The 24789-nt window shown below is 39.0% G+C and overlaps 1 protein-coding gene across 1 annotated transcript in view; it reads right to left on the reverse strand.

Annotated features, from left to right (window-relative positions):
* Nucleotides 1-23608, reverse strand: part of Fhl5 (four and a half LIM domains 5) — a 38556-nt gene extending 14948 nt beyond the window's left edge. Inside the window, exons 1-3 of the mRNA XM_060384620.1 lie at nucleotides 23411-23608; nucleotides 2163-2333; nucleotides 1111-1285 (exon numbers count right to left, since the gene is read on the reverse strand). Of these exons, the coding sequence (XP_060240603.1) occupies nucleotides 1111-1285; nucleotides 2163-2321 (334 nt within the window). The 5' untranslated portion in view covers nucleotides 2322-2333; nucleotides 23411-23608. The remainder of the gene's footprint in view (nucleotides 1-1110; nucleotides 1286-2162; nucleotides 2334-23410) is intronic.
* Between the last annotated feature and the right edge of the window lie 1181 nt (nucleotides 23609-24789).

The following is a 24789-nucleotide window of genomic DNA, read 5'->3' on the forward strand; positions in this document are numbered from 1 at the left end:
TGACAAAGAGAGGGCAGAAGGATTTTAAGAGAAACAGGAAATCTGCCATGAGATTGTGCCTTTTCAGTATGAGAAGGCAGCTGCACCCATGAAATATCAACCACATGATGCCTAAAGCTAGGCCTGAACAATTCCACCAACAGCTGATGTTCTAAGACAAATGGGGGGAGTTTCATGGGGCCCCGTCTCTAGGTGAAGAGCTACAATTATTGGCTGCTGAGAGAAGAACTATTAGTATTTTCTAGGGATGAGTCCCTAATTAGTTATCTAATACTAAACGGTCAGTGCTAGAATACACAGCTGCAAGAAACACTGTAGGGACTCAGCAGGTTGTATTCATATGCATATTTGCTTATGTGTTTATGTAACAGCAAAGACTGAGAAAGAAGAAACTGTGAATTTGAACAGGACACACTTAAGAGGGGTCAGAAGGAGGAGATTGAGAGGGGAAATGATAAAATTTCATTTTAATTAATTTTGAAGTAAAAGTATTTACATGGACGTTTTCTCCTCTCCCCCCCAAAAAAAACAACCCCACTAAACAAATAAACAAAATAATGTCCAGTTTGTATAGACCTATGAAATGATGTGCCTTTGTCTAGTAGAAAGGCAAAACTAGTAAAGAAGCTTGCTGCTATGCCTGATGATTTAAGTTTGAATGCTGGATCTCATGTGTTGGAAAAAGAGAACTCACAAAAGTTGTCCTCTGACACTCCTAACAGAAAAATACACGCATAAATGAACATTTAAAAAATAAGGACTATCTCCAATCTTTCACGATGAACCATCCCTGAAATACATTGGTTATGCCCAAGGCAGGCTGTTCACACTTGTGCTCTGGCAGAGGCTTTACCCTTCAGTTATCTCTGGCTAACAGGTTTCTATGAAGTAAGCTATGAAAAACAAGAAGACACTGAACACTGTAATAAAACTGCAAAATCTCAGAGCATTGTGATTTACTCGTTCGAGAAGAATAGATGAATGAATTGGGAAGCAGAGAAAGCAAGCGAGAACACTGCCTTCCTCAAAGCAGTGTCGTGAGTCCCTGGTGCTCTCCATGAGGAGAGATGCAGGCCCCGGGCAGTGCAGACAGCTCCCTTTGGATCTCACCTGGCATGATGGTTCTCTTGCAGTGGAAGCACTTGGAGGAACACTCCTTAGAGTAGCAGTCTGTGCACAGCAGGTGCTCGTCCTTGGCGACAAAAGGCTTTTCTACCAGAGAGTGATGGCATTTGGTGCACTTGAAGCAGCCTTCGTGCCAGTGACGGTTTTTGTAACAAAGATCCTTTCAGACAGTAAATAAAGTTAATTAAATGTGCCTGCAATAAAACAAGCCATTTTCTAGAACAAGATGGGAGACTCCTGGGATCCCAGTACCAGTACATTTTGCCAGTAGCTTGAGGGAGAGCTGTTAATACTGTTATCTGTGGAAAGGAGACTCTGGGTAATTGAGAGTATAAGCCTGGGGCTTGTTTGATTGGCCACCAAAGACCACTGAAAAATAACTTTGCTGGATTTTGTCAATTTTCTCTATCTTCCTTTTTTAAGCTACCAGAGAGATATTACATGGAATAATTTAAATTTTCAGGTTGCAGTATCTTATTGTCCATCGAGACTTCAAACAAACAACTGACAACACATAGTTAAAGAAACGTAAGGAAGAAAAGAAAGAAAAGAAAGCTAATAACAAGCATAAAGGAGAGGACAGTGTGATGTAAGAAGGTGCAGTCTAGGGGAGTAAGGGAGACAAGGCAGATTTTTAAGTTGGAAAGCACAGGCTTTGAATTTTTTACACTTGCAATTTTTTTTTCATGTATTTTTACACACTTTGGCTATTCCAGAAGTGACTCAAGATTTTAGTTGTAAAACTCTGGGGAAATAGTTTAACTTTTTATATTTTACTCATTCTAAAAAATACTGTGTGTGTGTGTGTGTGTCTGTGTGTGTGTGTGTGTGTGTGTGTACAGACACAAATACACACAGTCACACAAAAGTTTTCTTAAGGGTAATGTGAGACTAAAACCTACATTTCACAGCCTCAAGAATCGTGGCCTGATGTGAGCACACAGTAGAAAATGTGGATAAAAGTCAAAACAGAAAATGAGCATTTTGGAGCAGTTACCTACGGTACAGGAGCGCGTGTGAACTGAACTGATACCTACCTTTGAATCTGATTCAATTGGTCCTTTGCACTGCTCACAATGGTTAGAAAAGATGCGATCATAGCAGGAGACACAGTATAGATTATCATCCTTGAGTACATACTTCTTCCCAAGAAGGGATGCTGTGCAGAACTGACACTCAAATTGATTACTTGTCATTTCTGCTTCGTCCTGTGGATAACAAAATAATCCTTGTATATAAAGCAAAGTTTCATTACAAGTGGAAAGTCTTTTATAAATGTGAGCCAAGCATTTAAATTTATACCTTACTAGGCAAAATTTCATAAATGTTGGAGGTTGCTTGTGGTCATGATGATTTAGGAAAGACTACTTTTCCGTCTTGGCAGTTCTCCCCCTACCCAACACTCTGGTAAAGTTTATCTATTTAAATTCACTGTATAGCCTGATCACTGTGTCCTTCCCTTCTCCCCTCCCAGTCCATGCCTCATTCCCTCCTCCATTTCCTCATCCTCTTACCCTCAGTTAAGGGGAGGCCCCATGGGTACCAACCCTAGTATAGATGGACTGAGCTCATGCTCTCCCATTGAGGCTAGACTAGGCAGCCCAGGTATGTGAGAGGAATCCAAAGGCAGGCAACAGAGTCAGAGACAAACCTGCTCCAGTTGTTAGGGGACCCATATGCACATCTGCTACATATGTGTAGGTGGCCTAGGTCCAGCCCATGCATGCTCTTTGGTTGGTGGTTCAGTCTCTGTGAATCCCCATGGGCTCAGGTTAGTTTATGTTTAGGTCTTCTTGTCTTGTCCTTCATCCCTGTGGCTCCCCAAATCCTTCCTCCCATTCTTCCTAAAGACTCCCCCAGCTGAGCTTATTGTTTGGCTCTGTTCTCTACACCTATTTCCCTCAGCTGCTGGATGAAGCCTCTCAGAAGACAATTATGCTAGACTCCTATTTTTGTCAGTTCTTTTTATCTCCTCTCTTCCTCTTTCTACTTTTCTCTTTTTCTTTCTTTCTTCTTTCTCTTCTCTTTCTTTCTTTCCTTTCTCTTTCTTTCTTTCTTTCTTTCTTTCTTTCTTTCATTTTCTTTCATTTTCTTTCTTTTCTTTACTTTCTTTCCTTTCATTTCTTTTCTTCCTTCCTTTCTTCTTCTTCCTTTCTTTTTCTTTCTTCTTTCTTCTTTCTTTCTTTCTTTCTTTCTTTCTTTCTTTCTTTCTTCTTTCTTTCCCTTCTTTCTTCTTTCTTTCCCTTCTTCTTTCTTTCTTTCTTCTTTCTTTCCCTTCTTTCTTCTTTCTTTCCCTTCTTTCCTTTCTTTCTTTCTTTCTTTCTTTCTTTCTTTCTCTCTCTCTTTTCTTTCTTTCCTCTCTTTCTCTTTCTTTCTTTCTTTCTTTCTTTCTTTCTTTCTTTCTTTCTTTCTCTTTTTTGGTTTCTTGAGATAGGTTTCTCTGTGTAGATTTGGCTGTCCTGGACTTGCTCTGTATACCAGGCTATCCAGCCTATGTCACCACCACCTGACGTTTCTTTTTCTTTCTTCTTTCTTTCTCTTCTCCCTTTTTTTTTTTTTAAAGTAAAAGCAACCACATTTTGAAACAAAATCCTTTCTTATGTACCAATGTGGAAGCGAATGAGAATGCAATCATGTGCCAGGTGTGGCACATTGAACACAACAGTGTGACCTGTAGAAGGGTGTTTAAAACTGGCACTACATAACTGGCTCACAGCTCTGCAAGTGGAATTTGATGAAAATAGCAATTCTTTATTATTCAAACTTGAATTCAGTATATTGCTATTTTTACTGCATTTTATTTCTAAATCTTCTGCTGAATTTCTAATGAGGGTCTTGCATATTAATCCTGAGGACTTCCTGTACCATGTACTTCTCTCCTGCTGTTTTTTCCATTTTTTTATTATTTTTTTACACTTTATTCACTTTGTATTCCCTCATAAGCCCCTCCCTCCTACCCTCCTGTTCCCACCCTCCCTCCCCATTCTTCATGCATGCCCCTTCCCAAGTCCACTGATAGGGGAGGTCCTCCTCTCCTTCCATCTGATCTTAGTCTATCAGGTCACTTCTGGAGTGGGTGCATTGTCATCTTCTATGGCCTGGTAAGACTGCTCTCCCCTTAGGGGGAGGTGATCAAAGAGCAGGCCTATCAGATGGTGTCCGAGGCTAAAAACTGCTTCCTGCTACCCTTGGCTATCTGGAACTCTGCATTTGTGGAACTCTCCCCTCAAATCTGAAATGCAAATTTTCTCTGCTGGCAGGATTCAGTTCAAGATTTTGGTTGAGTAGTGTCCCAGGTATGAAGATGCAACAAAAACTATAAGATTCAGGGCAAAACCAGCATATATATATATATATATATATATATATCCATATTTATATGTATGTCATGAGTCAGTGGAATTACCTCCACCAGAATGAAAACTGACTAAAAATATAAAACTAGGGCTAGGGTAAGACTTAGAATTATTTTATAAACCTAGAAAAGTAAGGAGCATGCCATTTTCATTATAACTAAGAACAACAGCACTAATTTTCCTTGGAAAAAATGGGATTTACAATCTCTGGGTTTGTTGGAATATACATTCTTATTCTCTAATCTAGATTGCTTTCATTTAGGAAAAACCAGTAGAGCAAGTAACTAATATGATGTTTTAAATATTTTGATATTAATTTGTATCTACTCCATGTAAAATGAAATTCTTAAATATTTTTCTCTTATTTATCGATGAAGCACATGGTTTCTTGGCAAATCCATATTGCTATCAATTCCTTGCATATTGACTGTGTTTGTTGCTCTTCAATGTTATGTAGGAAAAAGAATGAGAATCTGGAACACAGGGGTCTTTTCCCAGCAAAGATACAAACTCAAACTAGAAAGTTCCCAATGGGACATGGCCAAAATTATCTGCAAGAACATTGAATTCCCTATTTGATTAATTTCACAGAAATGTCCAGATCTAGTGAGTACAAACATATTCAAAGGGCTCTGAAAACAGCAGGAAAATAGATCTGATTCCCTAGAAACATTAAAAATATCTTAAATTGCATTCACAGTGATCAAGTGTTTAAACTCCACAATAAATGTTATACCTTTAACTTCTTTCATGTAATATGGAAATGTCATTTTGTTATGAATATGTATTCAGTTTAAAATGCATACAGTACCACCATGAAGCACGGGGTCTCTCCTGGATTGGGAACGCTTAGGAGACTTCCATTTTGTGAGGTTTTAGTATGTTAGAAGAATGAAGACAAAGAATTTCAAAATTGGTACTACTATAATAGTTTATTTAAAACAGATTTACATAAAAGATTATAATTTCTTTATTTCATTCGGTGACCAGGTCAGAACTATAAATATAAGGGAAAAAAATACATGATCCTCAATTTCTGACCACACGACAGCCTTTGTTTCACAGAAAATTCTTAAATAAGCTAGACCATATTTCCTTACTTTTTAAAAGAATAAGGACAGCTATTTCATTCTCATTTGTAAAAAACATCAGAGTTGCGTAGGATAAAAACAGCTTGTTCAGTATCTTAAAATCTTATGGATTTTCCCCTTCTATAAGACTATTCTGAATATTAACTCAGTGGTAGTTGACTTCCCTGCCCTTACCAAGTTTGAACATATTCTGAAGTAAATGAACAAACTGAATGATTACTTTCTTTTTGGCAAAAATCACACTAAAAAACTCAGTCCTCATTTCACAATGTCTATCACTTAACTACAGATGAGGTATAAAGAGGTACAAATATTTTACTAAAAATATACAATATACAATATAAATATAAATATACATTTGTATCATGCACAATTCTTTAGGGAGCCAATAGAAAGCCCAGTGGGGAGGGGAAGGACTTTCCTAGGAAGGCTTTGGAGAGTTAGGCTGCTGAAAGTCTGCAAATCAAGAAAGGAAGGAAGGAAGGAAGGAAGGAAGGAAGGAAGGAAGGAAGGAAGGAAGGAAGCGAGCATACACGCAGCATGCACTCAGTCAATCCCAGTTTATAAGGAAGGGGAAAATATGTGCAAGAGATTGCTACAAAAGCCCAAGTGTTGAGTCTTGAGAACAGATTCTCCCTGGGGTAGATGAGGCATACTGGAAGACCCTGAAATTTTAGTTTGAATGTCTGAGGAAATGGGATGAGATGGAGAGGTTAAGATATAAAGACAATTCCTAGGTTGTTTCCTGTTTTCTTCTTCTTCTTATGTCCATCCTCTTTGCCTTTCAGGATGGGGATTGAGCATTTTAGTTAGGGTCCTCTCTCTTGCTTAGTTTGTTTAGATGCACAGATTTTAGTGGGTTTGTCCTATGTTGTATGTCTATATGAATGAGTATATACCATATGTATCTTTTTGCTTCTGGGACAACTCACTCAGGATGATCCTTTCCAGGTCCCACCATTTACCTGCAACCTAGGAACCTGCCACAGAGGGCCTCTGAAAGCCAGAAGAAGAAAACAGGAAACAACCTAGGAACCTGCCACAGAGGGCCTCTGAAAGCCTCTGCCCTGCAGACTATCAAAGCAGATGCTGAGCCTGATGGCCAACTGGCGGGCAGAGTGAATAGAATTTTATGTAAGAAGTGGGAAATAGTAAGAGCTGGAGAGGACAGGAACTCCACAAGGAGAGCAACAGAACAAGAAAATTTGAACACAGGGAACTTCCCAGAGACTCATACTCCAACCAAGGACTATTCATGGAGATAACCTAGAACCCCTGCACAGATGTAGCCCATGGCAGTTCAGTGTCCAAATGGGTTACATAGTAATGGGAAGAGGGACTGCTTCTGACATAATCTGATTGGCCTGCTTTTTGATTACCTCCCCCCGAGGGGGGAGTAGCCTTACCAGGCCACAGTAGAGGACAATGCAGCCACTTTTGATGAGAACTTATAGACTAAGATCAGAAAGGAGAGGAGAACCTCCCCTATCAGTGGACTTGGGGAGTGGCATGCATGCAGAAAGGGGAGGGAGGGTGGGATCAGGAGGGGAGGAGGGAGGGGCTTATGGGGGGATACAAAGTGAATAAAGTGTAATTAATAAAAAATTTAAAAAAGATATAAAGACGAATCTTTTTCAGCTACATGAAATCTCTCCACTTAATTATTTTGTGAGCACCGTTTCGTATTTTCTTCTCTTCCTTACGTATGGAATCAGCATTTTTTTTTTTAATTTGTGGAAGAATTGCATTGCCCAATGGGAAAAGTTGAGGAAGGAGAATGGGGTACTCCTTTCCTAGTGTTAACTTTTCAAAGACTTCAAAACTCTTCAAAGTTCATAATCTTTAAAAATTTATTATTATCATTTATTACAATTTATTCAATTTGTATGCCAGCTGTGGCTCCTTCCCTCATCTCCTCCCAATCCCACCCTCACTCCCTCATCTCCTCCCATGCGCCTCTCCAAGTCCACTGATAGAGGAGATCCTCCTCCCCTTCCCTCTGACCCTAGCCTATCAGGTCTCATCAGGACTGGCTGCATCATCTTCCTCCGTGGCCTGGCAAGGCTACACCCCCCAGGAGGAGGTGATCAGAGAGCCTGTCAATGAGTTAATGCCAGAGAAAGCCCCTGCTCCCCTTATTAGGGAACCCACTTGGAGACTGAGTCTATGGGTTACATCTGAGCAGGGATTTTAGGTCCTCTCCATGCATTGTCCCTGGTTGGGGCATCATTCTCTTTAGGGCCCCCAGGGCTCAGGTTTTTCTTCTTTTTTCTTTCTCTTTCTTTCCTTCTTTCTTTCTTTTCTTTTCTTTATTTTTATTTTTTGGCTCTGTTGCTCCCCTTGTGGAACTCCTGTCCTCTCCAAGTCTATCTCCCCCTTCTTTTATAAGATTACCTACACTCTGCCCAAAGGTTGGCTATGAGTCTCAGCCTATGAAATCTTTATACATACACTACAGGCTTAGAAGATTACTTTAGAAGTGAAATTACATATCACACAGCATAGGAAGATAAACAAGTTACTTTTTCATATTCTTTAGATTTTAAATTTGTACATAATAGGATGTGAGTTTTCTACCTGAAGATGCTGTTTCTTAGGTGTTAATTTTCAAATGAGTATTTTTCTGTCAAGTTATGTTTTATGGGGAGGAACTGATGAGAAGGCTAAAGCTGTGAGCAGCTTATATTTTACTCTGCTGAGCAGGACCAAGAGATTCACCACAGGTATATTTGACAAGCAGAAAGGCAGTGGGGACTGTCTGCTGTTGGTGAGGTCCTTAATATGCTCACAAGGCATTTACACAACTTCCATTTATCTCTGAATTTAAATAAATGTGTAAAGTACATTTCATTTGTAAAATAAACATCTAAAAGTTGTAAAGGCATATAAAAACACATGAAACTCACATTGCATTGGCAGAGAGCATACATATAACCCAAGAGAGTTGGCACATATTATAAACATCTGAATAAAGTTAGAAAATAAGAGAAATGAAGTTACACTAATTAAAGTAATGCTCTTTGCATAATTAACCTGTAAATGTCCAAATTATTTCCTTAACCCAAACAGAATTTCTTTATTTTATTTTATTATTATTATTTTTTTATCAGTTACATTTTATTAACTCTGTATCCCAGCCGTGTCCCGATCCCTCATTCCCTCCCAGTCCCTCCCTCCCTCCCTCATCTCCACCGTGCCCCTTTCCAAGTCCACTGATAGGGGGGACCTCCTCCCCATTCATCTGATCCTGTTTTATCAGGTATCTTCAGGACTGGCTGCAAAGCCCTCCTCTGTGGCCTAACAGGACTGCTCCTCCCTTCGGGGGTGGGGAGACCAAAGAGCCAGTCATTGAGTTCCTGTTAGAAATAGTCCTTGTTCCCCTTACTTTGGGAAACCAATTGGTTACTGAGCTACCACAGGCTACATCTGAGCAGAGGTTCTAGGTTATATCCATACATGGTCCTTGGTTGAATGTCAGTCTCAGAAAAGACCCTGTGCCCAGATATATTTGGTCCTTGTGGAGCTCCTATCCTTTCCCCATCAGACTAACTCCCCTTCTTTCTTATGATTCCCTGTACTCTGCCAAAGGTTTGGTCATGAGTCTTTGCTTTGAAAACACTGCTAGTTAGAGTCTTTTAGATGCGCTCAGTAGACTCCTGTCATACATTCAATGCACATCCCATCTGTCTTTCTAAACGAGGATTGATCATCTTGCCCCATGTCCGCTCAATTGATTATCTTTTTTAGGTGTATAGATTTCATTATGTTTATCATATCTTATAGGTCTATATAAGTGAGTATATCCCATGTTTGTCTTTCTCCTTCTGGGATATTTCACTCAGAATGATCTTTTCTAGATCCCACCATTTGCCTGCAAATTTCATGATTTCCTCCTTTTTGACTTCTGAGTAGTATTCCATTGTGTAAAAATACCACAATTTCTGTACCCATTCCTCCGTTGATGGACATCTGGGTTGTTTCCAGGTTCTGGCTATTACAAATAAAGCTGCTATAAACATGGTTGAGCAAGTATCCCTTTTGTGTACTTGAGCAAACTTTGGGTATATACCTAGCAGTGGTATAGCTGGGTCTTGAGGAAGCACTATTCCTAATTGTCTTAGAAAGCACCAGATAGCTTTTCAGAGTGGTTGTACCAGTTTACATTCCCACCAGCAGTGGAGGAGGGTTCCCCTTTCTCCACAACCTCTCCAGCATGTGTTATCGCTTGAGTTTTTCATCTTGGCCATTCTCATGGGTGTAAGGTGATATCTCAGGGTCATTTTGATTTGCATTTCCCTGATGGCTAATGAGGATGAGCATTTCTTTAAGTGCCAAACAGAATTTCTAAGGATAGAGACTGAAGATAATTAATTTTCATTTCCCACATGATTGACTGTCCAGCTGAAATGATCTCATCAAAGAGCGATTATTTTTAGCAAAGATTCAGGAAGCACTTGGAGAATCTGTGTCTGCCTGAGCGTGATGGAGACATAGTTTGCCAGCCTTGGCTCTAGTCTCCTTTTGGTGGAAACATTTGACAGCCAAAATTATTTCGTGGATCTTCTTCCACTGAGTGAGTGTTCAGGAGACTCATTTAGCTTTGCTACCTAGAAATCTGGAAAGTAGATGCAGAATGGAAGAAATGTTCCTACTTTTGTTGTGTAGCAATTTCCTTTGAGCTGACAATTTCTATTCTACAAGGAAGCCTATTAAAACCCCTGACATCAATAATATAAAGCTTCAGGAAGTCCTTGAAATTGACCAGATTCACTAGACCCCTTCGATTTCCAAATAGTAAAGACTCCCAGATAATCTAAGCTGCCTAGAAAATGCTCAGATAAGCCCAGCTTCTTAGAAGAGACACTCTGGACCTGCAGCTGCCTGCAAGTTGTGCAGTGTACTCTAGGGCCTCAGCATTTCTGAGATTTGGCTCACGCAGTGGTAGACATTGGTGATGCAGTTGTCTTGGAATAATTTCTGCTCTTGTAAGTAATCTCTCTTGTAAGTAATTTATTGTAACTCCAATAAATCCATTAATCATGTTTGACTTTGATAGTTTTATTGCTTTTGTAGATGCCCTATCTGGAGTGAGCCTAGTGATAGTATCACAGAACATGTCTTGATGAGGGCAAGTGGATTGGGAGCTATGAATTCCTTCAGTCTGTTTTCCAGGTGCTATAAGTAGCTTTTGGCTGTGAGTGACAGTAATGGAGGAGTTAGAGGCAAAAGTTGGTGAGAGATGGGCAGAATGGACATGATCATGGGCAGAGGGTAATCATCAGTACCACCCTTGGTGTAGCAGAAACATAGATCTCTCTGTCCTGGAGTTTATGGGGAAGGGCATTTACTATGGACTAACAGGATTGGGAAGCACTTTTGTACACATGGGCATTTGTAGACAAGAGCAAGAAATGTATGACACATAGCTTGCAAGGCAGGAGATGACAATATTAGTGGACAAATTTGAAAAGTCTACCTGAAGCAAAGGGCTTCATTGCTTTAAGATGCAATCTACAATTGAACTTCTTATAATAAACAAGTGGCATGCTTTTAGGAGATATGAAAATTTAACAATAAGGATAGACATGATTAGTGATTAGAAGGTACTTTAAGAAAACCTATTAGAAGCTTTTATTCCTGCTTAATTGATAAATATTGTATCTTCATTATAAAAAGTTGTTAAGGTGTTTGGAGGGGATATGAAACATATTCAATGAGATCTTTTCAGGAAAGTTTATTAATGGAGAAATGATAAAACGCAAATTAACATTAAATTTCATAATGCATACATATATTAAATCACATAGTATTATATATGTTCTGAGATCTGCCATTAATCAATTTCATTATTATGGCAATGGCTAGAGTTTGTAGATAGTATAGTCTGTCACACACAGGCCATATCTGTAGTCTGATAAAATGGAGAACAGAGGTATGAGGGTGAGACAGGTATTTAGATACTGAGAGAATTAATACAATAGTACATTTCTGTATCCACTCCTGGAATTCCGAGAAGCATGGGGAAGAATGGAAGTATTTGAGTTGCTCAGGCTGGAGGTGATGTCTTACTTAGAAAAGGATAATGTGAAAAGTTTGTAGGTGAATCAAGATGCAGTAGGACCCAAGTGAATATATATAGGCAGAAAGAATCCTCCTGAGAGTTAACATCCGAGTTAGTGTGCTACAGAAGATGGGGCATGGAAGAAAAACTGAGAGGCAAGACTATTTCAAATTTATGTGGATTAATTTTGGAAGATGAAACTTGATAGGTATCATGTTGGCTGCTCACAAATTTAGAGTGAAGTGCTGAATTATACAGCAAGTTTGGCTTTTGTCATCATTTGAACCATTTTTGTCATCATTTGAATCATTTTGAACCATTTGATGGTGGATAAGTTGCCCTAGGAGCTGTCAGAGAAAGCTGCATAAAAGGCTTGTGGGTAAACAGAGACTGTGGAGTGTGAAGGGAACCAAGTAGTAAAGGAAAGAAGAGTATTAGAAGGGGACATATAAGTACAGGTTAAGGATGGTTTCATCCCTTGAGTTTTTGATCTTAGCCATTCTGATGGGTGTGAGGTGAAATCTCAGGCCCTGCCATTTGCTATTTCTCTATTGAGAATTCTCTGTTTAGTTCTGTGCTCCAATTTTTAATTGAATTACTTGGTTTTGTTGGTATTTAACTTCTTGAGTTCGTTATATATTCTGGATATTAGCCCTTTAATAAATGTAGGGTTGGTGAAGATCTTTTCCAAGTCTGTAGCCTGTTTTGTTTTGTTGAGTGTCCTTTGCTTTACAGAAACTTTTCAGTTTCATGAGGTCCCATTTATTGATTGTTGATCTTAGAGCTTGAGCTGTTGGTGTTCTGTTCAGGAAGTTGTCTCCTGTGCCGATGTGTTCAAGTACAACACATGCCAGAGAGGATGTGAAGAAAGAGGAGCCCTCCTCTATTGCTGGTGGAAATGTAAATTTATACAACTTTGGAAATCAATCTGATGCTTTCTTGGAAAACTGGGAATAGCATAACCTCAAAACCCAGCTATACCACTACTAAGCATATATCTGAAACATGCTCTACAATACAACAAGGACATTTGCTCAACTTTGTTCATAGCAGCTTTACTAGTAATAGCCAGAATCTGGAAACATGTCCCCCAATCAAAGAATGGATACAGAAACTATGGTACATTTGCACAACAGAATATTACTCAGCTATTAAAAACAAGAAAAGAGCATCCTGAGTGAGGTATCTCAGAAGCAGAGACACACACATGGTACATAATCACTTATAAGTGGATATTAGACATAAAATATAGGATAAACATACCAAAATCTACAAACCTAAAGAAGCTAAACAAGGAGGCTACTATGGAAGATGCTTAATTCTCATTCATAAGTGAAAACAGGATAGACAGTAGAAGCAATAGGAGAGAGGGAACAGGATGGGAACCTTCCACAGATGTTCTCTAAAAAAACTCCAACCAGTAGGGGATCGAAACAGATGTAGAGACTCATAACCAAACTTTGGACAGAGCACAAGGGAGTCTTATGGAAGAAGGAGGATATAGAAGGACCCATAGAGAATAGGAGTCTCACAAGGAGACCAACAAAGTAAAAAAAAGCTGGGCCGGCCCAGGGAAGACTGCAGACACTGATGGATCAACCAAAGACCTAGACACATACAGAGGACCTAGACCCCCCCCCCCCCCGCCGCCATTCAGATGTAGCCCTTAATGGCCCGGGCTCCATTTGGATTCCCTAGTAAGGGGGGAAGAGACAGTCTCTAACATGAACTTGGTTGCCTGTTCTTTGATCACTTCTCCTGGTGGGGCAACCTAGACTGCCCACAGAGAAAGAGGATCCAGACAGTCCTGATGGGACCTGATAGGGTAGGGTCAGACAGTAGGAGAGGAGGACCTCCCATATCAGTGAACTAGGGAAGAGTGATGTCAGAGTCAAATGTCAGGCCAGGGCAGAGCTACTGAAACACATGGGGTGTTCAAACACAGCATTAGCCATGCAGAACCCTGGGACAGAGGAGGCTCAGAAACAACCCACACATATGGAGCTGTGACCTAGGAGACAGTGTTGTGTGTGACAAGTTGGAAAGGTCTATTGACCAATATGAGTGATCAGGGCCAAATGCTCTTTTTATCAAAGGGCCATGGGGCAATTGAATGTCCAAGTGACGATGCATGAAAGTAGGTGCACACTATTTTCCTTCGTGTAAAAACATCATTTCTGCTAGATTGTAAGGTAGGGCAAAGCAGAAACTTTGGCAATACAGACTATATGAACATGTAAATGTGAAAAAACAGAAAAAGAAAACTAGCCTCATGGAATCTATGTTAAGGTAAATGTCAGAACCTCTGTCAAGAAACTACATTAGTGAAAATAAGCCAGAGTCAAAGAAGGTCTTACAAGTTACTCATCAGCTGAGAGCTCAATCGAGAATGTGTAAAGGACCCCAACAAATGCACAAGGAAGACAAAGTGGGTAGCTAAAAAAAGACTAGAGAAAAAGCAAAAGAAGAGAGCCAAGAGCCTATATAGAAACATTCTTAGTTTAACCCATAGGTACTGAGAGAGTTCAGAAAGTTCTACTATACAGTTAAATGAAAACAATTTAATATGCATGCTTAGAACAATTTGCTATCCATAAAGCAACACAGAGCATGAGTGTTCCTGAAAGACAAAAGGACAGATAAATACATGGTCCTATGCCATCTCACCATATGGTAATAAAAGCAAGTGAGGCAGATATTCAACACCAAATTTTACAGAATGTAAACTAGGCAGTGGCAAAAGACTTCTTGAAAGCTCTATCATTCACATAAGTTCCAACCAGCCAAATGCGTGCACACACACACTCTTGCACACGCATATGTATGAATGTATACACACACACACACACACACACACATACACAATATAATAGAACAGTTTTTTTTAAAGTATGGTTGTAATATATAACATAAGAGTTCAGTTTAAAATTAACTTTTAATATTGAAAGAGGATAGGAAGTTAGATAAGATAAAATATTTTGGATATATAATATCCATTGTATAATGCTGATTTGTTATTTTTGCATCTTACACATATTATTTCTTTTCTCTATATGCAATTTATTTTTCTTTGAAACAGCAGAGATGATGAATCAAGAGGAGTGGAGTTACAAAACTCTCTACTCTTTGTGCCAACAGTACAATAATTCAGATAAATGGAGCATATTTTGGGAAGGGCTTTGAATCCTTATGGTACTCATGGGAGGTTCTGTGCTAGCCGGAAAGCTGGGAAGAAGTTTGGTGCGTGAACAGAAGAATCCACTACTGAAAGAACAGCTGAGATGCAAAGTCAGGGAGGAAGGCAGTATGCTCTCTCCCGCCATCTCCAATTCCTTCTCTTTTTCCCTTCCCCCCTTTCCTCTGTGATCCTCTCTTTTCTCTTACCACTAGTGCAGTGAGCTACACTAGAACTGTTAAAAGAACTTAATTCCAATAGGCAAAATGCTAGCTAATGCAGTGTTGTAAAAACAGAGAACTATTATTTTTTTTTAATCAGATAAAAGATTCTAAAGTAAGAGAGCTTTTACCTTTTAATGATGGAGTTGAAATAAATTTCACCCCTTGAATTCCAACAATAGCTCTGTGTAGCTATGTTTTTAAGGAATTTTTATCTCATTGTGTTCTAGCTTGATAGAGTTATTATCATATATTCTGTATTCTAAATCCAATTATAAGTAACCCCATTGATTTGATTATAGCTTTGTATTCACCATGGAGGTGGTAAAGCTGTTTAAAAATAATAACAGTGATTACATGCTTTACATAGAGAATGTACAGAAAAGGGTATTTAAGATGACTTCTCTAATGCATGGTTTGTATGTTTTACTGTCTAGATGCCCATAACTTACTTTTATTTACATCGGCTGTTTTCAACCTGTAGGTTGTGACCTACACAGGGGTGGTATATAAGATATTTATGTTATGATTCACAACAGTAACAAAATTATAGTTATAAAGTAGTAGTAAAATAATTTTATGGTTGGGGTCACCACACCATGAGGAATTGTATCACAGGGTTTCAGCATAAGGAAGGCTGAGTATAGTATCACTAGCATAGATGCAAATAGATGCACTCTTTAGACTCTGCTGGGATTTCTGGCTTAATTTATATCTTTCTTTCTTCTTTTTTTTTTCAGAATACTTTCTGGAGATGCTGCTGGACTAGTCTAATTTTCCACTCCAGTCTTTCATTGATTCTTTTGTTTTAGATTTATTTAGGGACAAACATGATTCAAATAAGAACCAGGGAACACTATTAAAGTGCTCTTGGCCCTACAAGGTCCAAATATATCTGAGCACAGGGGTCTTCTATGAGACTGTTTATCCAACCAAGGACCATGAATGGATATAACCTACAACCCCTGCTCAGACATAGCCCATGGTAGCTCAGTATCCAAGTGGGTTCCCTAGTAAGGGGGACAGGAATTGTTTCTGACATGAACTCATGAGCTTCCCCTTCCCCCTGAGGGAGGAGCAACCTTTCTAGGCCACAGATAAGGATATTGCAACCATCCTGAAGATATCTGATAAGCTAGGGCCAGATGGAAGGAGAGGAGGACACCCCCTCTCAGTGGACTCGGAAGGGAAGGGGGCAGGGAGGAGATGAGGGAGGGTGGAGAGGGAAAGAGGGAGAGGGCTACAGCTGGGATACAAGTGAATGTATAAAAGTATTTAAAAATAAAAAAATATTAAAAAAATAAAGTGCTCTTGGAAAACATTAGTGAAAATGTTCGAAATCTGAAATTTGTCTGCTTCATGGATGAACCTGGGAGAAGCAGACTAGATGAAGATTCTTAATTTAAATTGTATTTCATTGGATTTACTTGTAGTCATTTTCTCATTTAGTGTTTTAATTTTGAAAAACTGCTGGAAGGGCAGGCAGGCATAACTGAGCAGCCACGAGCATTTCTGAGCATCATCGATCAAGGTACAGTGTGCACTACTCTGTCCAGAGGGTGCAGAAACAGTCTACACTGCATTAACCATGGACAGCCTATGCTGCCTGAGGCAGCTGCTTCACGTGCTACAGCCCTTCCTCTGTACCTCTTACATGTGTGTGCTACGGAACAAAGGCTAATTATTCACACGAGTGTTTTCTGTCTGTTGGTGAGTGCAAGTTCCCCAGAGTTCAAGAACACCTTCCTCAGCAGTAAAAGGCCATGTGGCTTTATGACCTTAGTTTGATCCTAAACTCAAATAAAGGTAAAAGGAGAGACTGCCCTCCACGAAGCTGTCCTCTGACCTGCCCATGTGCTATGACTTGTCAGTACCCATACACATCATACGCATGTACACACACACACACACACACACACACACACACACAAGTTTAAGAAAGAATTACAAGAACTAGCAAGTAGTTTCTATATTTGGATTTTTCTTTCATTTTTTTCTCTGTTTCTGAGGATGGACAAACTAGCAAGCAGTTCCTTGCTTGATTATTTGCTGTAACAAAAACGTAAGGGGAACGTAGGTTTGGAAATCAGAAGCAGAAGATCCCCCCATTGCTTACTTTAGTGCAAGCTTTTAATTTGTGATTACATAATTCATTTCACTTTTCTGGCCCCTCTTTTTTAAACTACAGAATAAGAATTCTGTTGGTTGCTTATGATCTCGTGTGAGGGTCAAATAGACATAAAAATAGAAAAGTCAACCTATAGCTAGAAGTATGGTTCACATTTTGAAGTAGTAGCTATTCCCCCCTCAAAATGATACTGAAAAAAAAAATAAACCAAACAACTCAACAGTCTTAAAATAACCAGAACCATAACTTTGAGACATCAATCAAAAATAACCTAAAACAAGCAACAGAGAATTGTGGTGGAATGTTTGATATTAGTCTCTGGGGAACCCTTGCAAGCCCAGATTGTTGAAAGCTCAATGTTTTGTGTGGAGAGTTCAAACATGAATTCTCCAGAGAGCCAATGAAGAACTCTCCCATGAAACAGAGCAGCTGACTAGACTTTTCCATCTCTTAATTTATTCTGTGGAGATGAGGAAAATAGGGGGGGGGGGGCACTTCGTATGGTTTCACGGAGAGATTACTTTTAGAATGGTGCTGCAATCAAAGCCATTAACCGCAACAGAGTTAAAACATCATTCTCACAAAAGCATAAGTGTAACATTTTATCAGATAGAAAGGACTACCAATTCATAGGCTTCATACTACCCTTGATTTTTAATCCACTACTTTATAGGCGAATGTCAAGAGAAGAATCTCAATCATAACGTTACTGGTTTTCCATGTTCTAACCATGTCTCAGCTTTCTTTTAGTCCATCATTACAAGAGGAGCAATGATTATTTCAGAAGGTGTGGTTTGAACTTGTCCATCCACTCTGTGTTATCTTCACATTTTCTCACACTGATGAATTTTAAGATCATAAACCAGAAGGATCTTCTGTACACACCAATGAGAGAAAATGTGAACATATTTATTGTTTTTTCTTGAATGCACTGCTAAATCAAATCTGCAAATATTTAATAGAACAACTTTACATTGTTAACCAATCTATTTAAATGAGCTTTACATTAGAAATGTGTGTTCTTTTGAGTTCCAAGCTTAGTTAACTAAGGAGCTAACAATGAAGAGTTTCTTTTCAGATCAGCTCACATTAGAAGCCAATGATTGTCTTATACTTGCTCTTGTGGTGGTCATTTCACAAAAACTGCTTATTCCACTTCACCTTGTGTGAGTTGTTTCCTCAGAAAAGAATCTACAGTCCTCAACAAATTAGTTATATGGCTATTAACATTTCAGGCAATACCAAATAAAGAAATTAAACCTTCACAGCAAAGAAGAGAAGGAACAATGGGAGGAAAAGGAATAGGCAGGGTGGTGCTGACAGGCTTGCTGGGAGATTTCTTGATGGGTACAAGATTGAGACACGGCCTCTGAGTGCTCATTTTATTTTCCTATTTGCTTACAAGCATGCTTGCAATCTCATTTTCACAGGACCACTAAGTCCGTGGGCTGAGAGGGGCTTGAATTTCTTAGTTTGTTCTGTGTTGTTTTTCTCATCTAACAAATGGAAATACTGGGTTTGGGGGAACACACTGAGGTTTGTTTATTTGTTTTTGTTTTTTCTTTTAAGCTGATGTAGTTAGCAAAAAAAAAAAAATGTAGTTCAATATAGTTCAGAGGTTCCTGGTACTTAATAGATATAATTTATTTTGTGTTTTTTTTTTTTTCACACAGGGAAATTATTTTTTTTTTTGTTTTTAATTAAAGATTCTTCCATTCTCTTCTTTTGCATGAATTTCTCCAATTTGGAAGCAGTGAGAATAAAATTTCCACCCTAAATTTATTTGTTCTATTTCCTACCCAGAGTCACTTCAGCTGTAAGTAACTGGGAAGGGAGTGCTTCGACATGGAGCACTTCTCATTTCCTGTGCTGGGGAGTTGGTTGCTGAGATCTCACTGTGCTGCCTTTTCTGAAAGACGTCCTCAGTGTCTGCCTAGATTAAGAAGGTGCATTGCTCATGTCTACCCACTGGGAAAAAAGTGAGGTCGATGACAGGGGGGAAATCCTCTTGTCTCTCACAAGTTGTGCTCTCTCTCTCTCTCTCTCTCTCTAGTTTTTTTAATTAATTTTTTTTTTTTTTTTTTTTTTTTTTTTTTTTACAATTTATTCACTTTATATCCCAATTGTAGCCTCTTCCCTCATCTCCTGGCCCCACCTTCCTGCCTCTTCCCCCCATTCTCCTCCTTTTGTCCACTGAAAGGGGGAGTCTTCCTCTACTGTCTGACTATCAGGACTACCTGGATCCTCTTCCTCTGGGCTGGCAAGGATACTCCGCCAGGGGGAAATGATCCAAGAGCAGGGAACTGAGTTCATGTCAGAGACAGGCTCCGCTCCCCTTACTAGGGAGCACACGGAGACTGAGGTGCCCGTAGGGTACCTCTGAGTATGCTACCAAAAGCACTCTACAGATTCAATGCAGTGTCCATCAAAATACCAACACAATTCTTACAGATCTTGAAAGAACAGTTCTCAACTTCATATGGAAAAACAAAAAACCCAGAATAGCTAAAACAACCCTGTATGATGTGGCCTTTCTAGGCCACAGAGGAAGAGGACCCAGGCAGTCCTGATGAGATGGGCAGATGGCAATAGTGGAGAACTCCCCCTTTTAGTGGACTAGGGGAAGGGGATGGGGAAAAGAGCTGAGGAAGGGTGGGACTAGGGGGAGTTGAGGGAGGGGGCTTCAATTGTGATATTTAATGAATAAATTGTGAAGAAAAAAATTAAAAAAAAACAATAAGAGATCTTCTGGAGGTATCTCCATCCCTATCTCAAGCTGTACTATAGAGCAACAGTAATAAAAACTGCATGGCACTGGCATAGAAACAGAATGGTAGGTCAATGGAATAAAATAGAAGATCCAGAAATAAACCCACACACCTATGGACCCCTGATTTTTGATGAAGCCGCCAAAACCATACAGTGGAAAAAAGAGAGCATCTTGCTATTTCTTATGAAAAACAAGTACATGTATATGCTCACAGAAGTTTCTCAAACTCAGGCAGAGTTCTCAGACTGAGGCTCTAGAGCAGTTCTGCAACTTTACCCAAATCTCAGCGCTTCCTGTTTGTATGTCCTGAGCCCTAAACATTCTGTTTATATTTTTAAAGAGCAGAAATCATAGCAATTGGGCAGCTGACACATATATAAAGTTCAAATTCGATTTTCTAAATAAAGCTGCATTAAAATTCAGCCACCCCCGTGAACGTTATTATCACACTGTCCAGTTATAGCTGAAGGCAGCCATGCACATGCCTTACATACTGTATTGCAGGGGGATGTGCCCACACATGCATCTGCACCCTTTTTATTGGTGGTGCAGTCATGCCCATGCATCTAATTACAGTGGCGTGAAGCCACACATGCATAGCTCACGCTCTAGCTGCAGTGGAGTGGGCTTTGCTCACGCACTGGGACTCCTGCTTCGGCTGCAGTTGCATTATGATCGACTAGGATTTGAAAGACTTTTCTTTAAGATAATATTAGTCACCATTGATATGGTGTTTATAATGGTATTTAACAGTATGATGGAATGTATATCACTTTAAGTGAAAATTAAATAGAATAAATTAAATATTAACTACATCGATATTTTTAAAAAGTTAGAATAAAACATGCCCAGATGTTAAGTTTCCTGATTGAGATCACAGAGTTTTAGAAAGTTTCCATCTGTAGTACTTTGCAAATGATATATTGTAAAGTATCACTGACAATAAGAAAACTATTGGATAAAATTAGAGTATAGTTGTTCAATTTAGAAAAGTTATTGGTCAAAGGTTACAAGTTTCTGTCATAGTATAATTATAAAAATGTTCCTGGAATAAACAAGTATTTGTAATAAATTGTAGGACGTGAAATCACTTTTAAAACAGAATCTTAATTTAGACCACATGGCAGGTTTAATGTCAGCTGCGTTTACATTTTCCCAAGTGGGTTATTTTCATGTATCTGACAAAGAAATGTTAACCTTCATGTGAAGAGAGCTTGCACACACTAGAAGCACTGTTTGTTCTATGCTGGCATGTATTTAACCAGAATTTATGACAGAAACCCTCTGCCCCATAGTAGCCTCAACTTAATTGCATGATGGTCATAGATTTTTAATATTTTTTAAGCGTGCTAACACTTCTGACATAAGTATCAAATGATTTTTCTCTCTCCCTCTTTTCACAGAACCAAGAATTCGTGTCTATCTATCATCTGTTCATTCATCTATTATCAATTTATATACTCATCAATCAGATCAAGCCACTACAAGACAACAGAAATAATGGTTATGGTGCTCATCTTTTTTAATGTCCAGTACTAATGACAACCAGAAATGCTCCTACACCAGCCCATCATGTCCATGAGTTATCCTTGCCCTTCAGTGAGACCTGGAGACTAACAGTGTTAGCATCACCAGCATGTACTCAGAATGCAAAACTGTCACAAATGGGGATTTGGCTTATGGCAGCGTCAACAAGAGGTTGAGAGAGGTGGATGGTATTCATTCTGCTAGAGATGGGGGGGCAAATAAAGGGCTAATGTTAACCAAATGAAAGAAGATGGTAGTAAAAGAAAGGGAACATTATCCTATCCTATGTCTGGGTTAAGCCATGACTGGAATCGTGGTGTCATTGATTGTAGAAGAGTACACCTGAGGGAAGTACATATGAAGTGGAAGGAAATAATTAGTTAGCTTGTATGAGGCTTGAGAATGCTGTCAGACAACCAAAGAGAGATGGGTAGCCAGGGCTAAACAGGTAATGGATGGAAATAACGTTAGTTACCATGGTATTTTATTGTGGAAGGTGTCTTAAGTGTTGTTCCTGTCAGAATCTCTAGCTGCTTTGCCAGGGATGCCACCACACCATCACATTCTATTTATTAGAAGAGTCTGTAGGTCACATATGAGCTCATGATGGTTTGACTTAGGGGCATATACACTTTCAAGCTGATCTTTTTGAGAGGATTCGAGGTGTTTTTAGTGAGACATCCCTTATCTACCAACAATCCTTCTCTTCAAAGGTCCTTCTATGGTACCAGTGGTTACTGACAAGAAGACCTTATACACAAGAACAAGGAAATGCATGCTTTAACTGATAGCCAATTCCATGCTCCCTGTATGGAATCAAAATAATCTAAAGCTTCCCTAAAATTTTGTATAAAAAACGTATTTTCAGTATAAAAGGTACGAAATATTCTAATTTACCTAATCCAAATTAAGTCTTTATTAAAAATGCTGCTGTGGGGCACCATGTTGAAGATGAGAGGAGTTTGTCAATGAGGTGACACTACATAGACAGCTGGCATTCAGTGAGGTCAACATGGGGATCTGTAGTAGGGAGAACAGACATCTGAGTTTACCTTCCACATCAACCAATTTGGCTTGTGACTCCACGCATTTATCTTAACACAGGCACTTAGACATATTTTGTCTGGTATTTGTGCTAAGTCTGCTAAGATTTATACCTGACACCCTTGTAAATCTGAAATAGTGGCCAAAGTGGCTCAAAGATTTTTTCTTTCATTACACATTTTATTCTTTCATTATACATTTTATTGATATTTTAAGTTTCTACATTTCTATACTCCAAAACAGTCAGTATGCTGAGTTTGGTTTCTAATAAATGACAGGTACCAAAGAGATATGACTGGAAAAGAGTACTTTTTGTCCAAATAATGATATCTCAAACAGTAGTACTTTAAATATAATATATCATACACTTACTGTGTGGGTGGGACACACAGGCATTCTTTGAAAAAGATTAGGAATTGCTCTATGCCTGCTTTTAGAGAGTAGGGAATAGGCTTCTAATTAACTCTTATACTGACTTTAAGATGTGTTCTGTATAAGTAATTCAGTCAAATATCCCCAACGAAAATGTTATTCACTCAGATGAATTAGGCAGAATAGAACCTGAACTACCTTCCTTGCCCTTTTATGAAAATGGAAATGTCCATGTATTAAGATAATTTCAAACCCGGGAGGCAATTCCAGTTATTTGCTACTGGGCTGCCTCCATGAGTGCCATCAAAAAGAGAGATCTGTAAAACGCAGAAAAAGAAAAGAAAACAAAACAAAACAGTACTAATTGGCTGTAATTGCTGAGACTTCATGGTCCATACATATCCTCCAAGCAAGTTTATCTTAAGAACTTCCTGGAACGTTTGTAAAAATCTCATTCCTAAACATTTTTAAGAAGCCAAAATACCACATAAACAACATAAAGGAAGCATTAGGGAAAACAAAACAAAACAAACAACTCACTTTTTCTTCAGCTGCTTTTTCCTTTGATTTACACAGTGTGGAAGAACAGATGGTGGATTTCCCTCTCAGTCACAGGCCTCCCATCTTCAAATGACCAGAACATTATCTAGCTATCCCTACAGACTTTCAATTTTGTAGGAAAAAAAAAGTTCTTTCTTCCAGCTCTGTGACATGCACACAAGATTCCTCCTCAGCCAAAAACCATTCCTTGTCAATTTCTACTGAAAATCACTAGGAAAATGTTCCCTTCAGAATATCCTTAAAGGGAAATTTGACTAGTGTTAGTATTTGAAGTATCTGGCGAAGCCCCAGAGTTTAAAATATAGAACATTTACGCAGACACACACCCTTGAGAATTTCCACTAAGTTCAATTAAGGTCATAATTGTAAAAAAAAAAAAAAAAAAAAAGTTCTCTGAAAGTAATGTATTTTGTATTTTCTTAATCAATCCATTTTTGGCTATGTTTTCTGGTAGGTACCAAACACTTCTTTTTGGGTAGGAAGCATCTGAAGTGCAGATCTTTTCTGTCAACCTGTCTGGGAGTGATGAGCAGAACTCTTACCTTATCTTTGCCGAGCAGCAGATGAGATGTTCGCTGTTGCCCTATCAATTCTTTCTTGGGAAATTTGAGAACGTTGAGTGCTACACCTGAATAAAACTCAGGACAGTTACCCTGCTTTCTGCACCTTCAATGCGGATAGCCTTCTGTTGTGTTCCCAGCGGCTGACACCAATTGTTATGTCATTATCCACACTGTGTGACTTCACTTAAGCTCAAGCTCATCGGGGCTTTTGAAATATCTAAAATATGCACAGTGTCCAGAGAAGTCAGATTTTATCAGAAGAGAGGTTTGGTTTTGAACTAATCCATCAAAGAATTCTCAGTGGGTCACACTGACCTATATGACAAATGGCATTTGTTCTTAGAATTTCCATTTGAGACCATTCCTTCAGTTTAGAAGGTGGGGTAAGAGAAGAAATACTCTGCCATAACTTCAATTATTTCCTGCCCATATTTACACTGTTTTGTTGTAACCCATGAAGGCATGTTAATATTTCTAGAAATCAAACTCAGCTTAATACAACCAAAGAACTGGAGTCAGGAAACAGCCAATAAACTGCTTTTTATTCACTTGGATTTGACTAGTGAGCCACAAAGATGAAACATCATGATTAGTAACAACTTCTGATCAGCAAAATAGATCTACCTTTCATTAGTGACAGAATCGAGTACTTGCTAAATAGGTGTTTTCTTCCACTTACAAGAATGGAAGCAGTCTCTGTGATGTCGCAGTGCCTATCCCCATCAAGTTAAGGTCACTGCCCTCTTGAGTTACTGGTATACTCTTCCAAAGCATAGTTTATTTAGCCACGATTCA

This window comes from Meriones unguiculatus, chromosome 6 (assembly GCF_030254825.1).
Source record: "Meriones unguiculatus strain TT.TT164.6M chromosome 6, Bangor_MerUng_6.1, whole genome shotgun sequence".
NCBI classification, from domain to species: Eukaryota; Metazoa; Chordata; class Mammalia; order Rodentia; family Muridae; genus Meriones; species Meriones unguiculatus.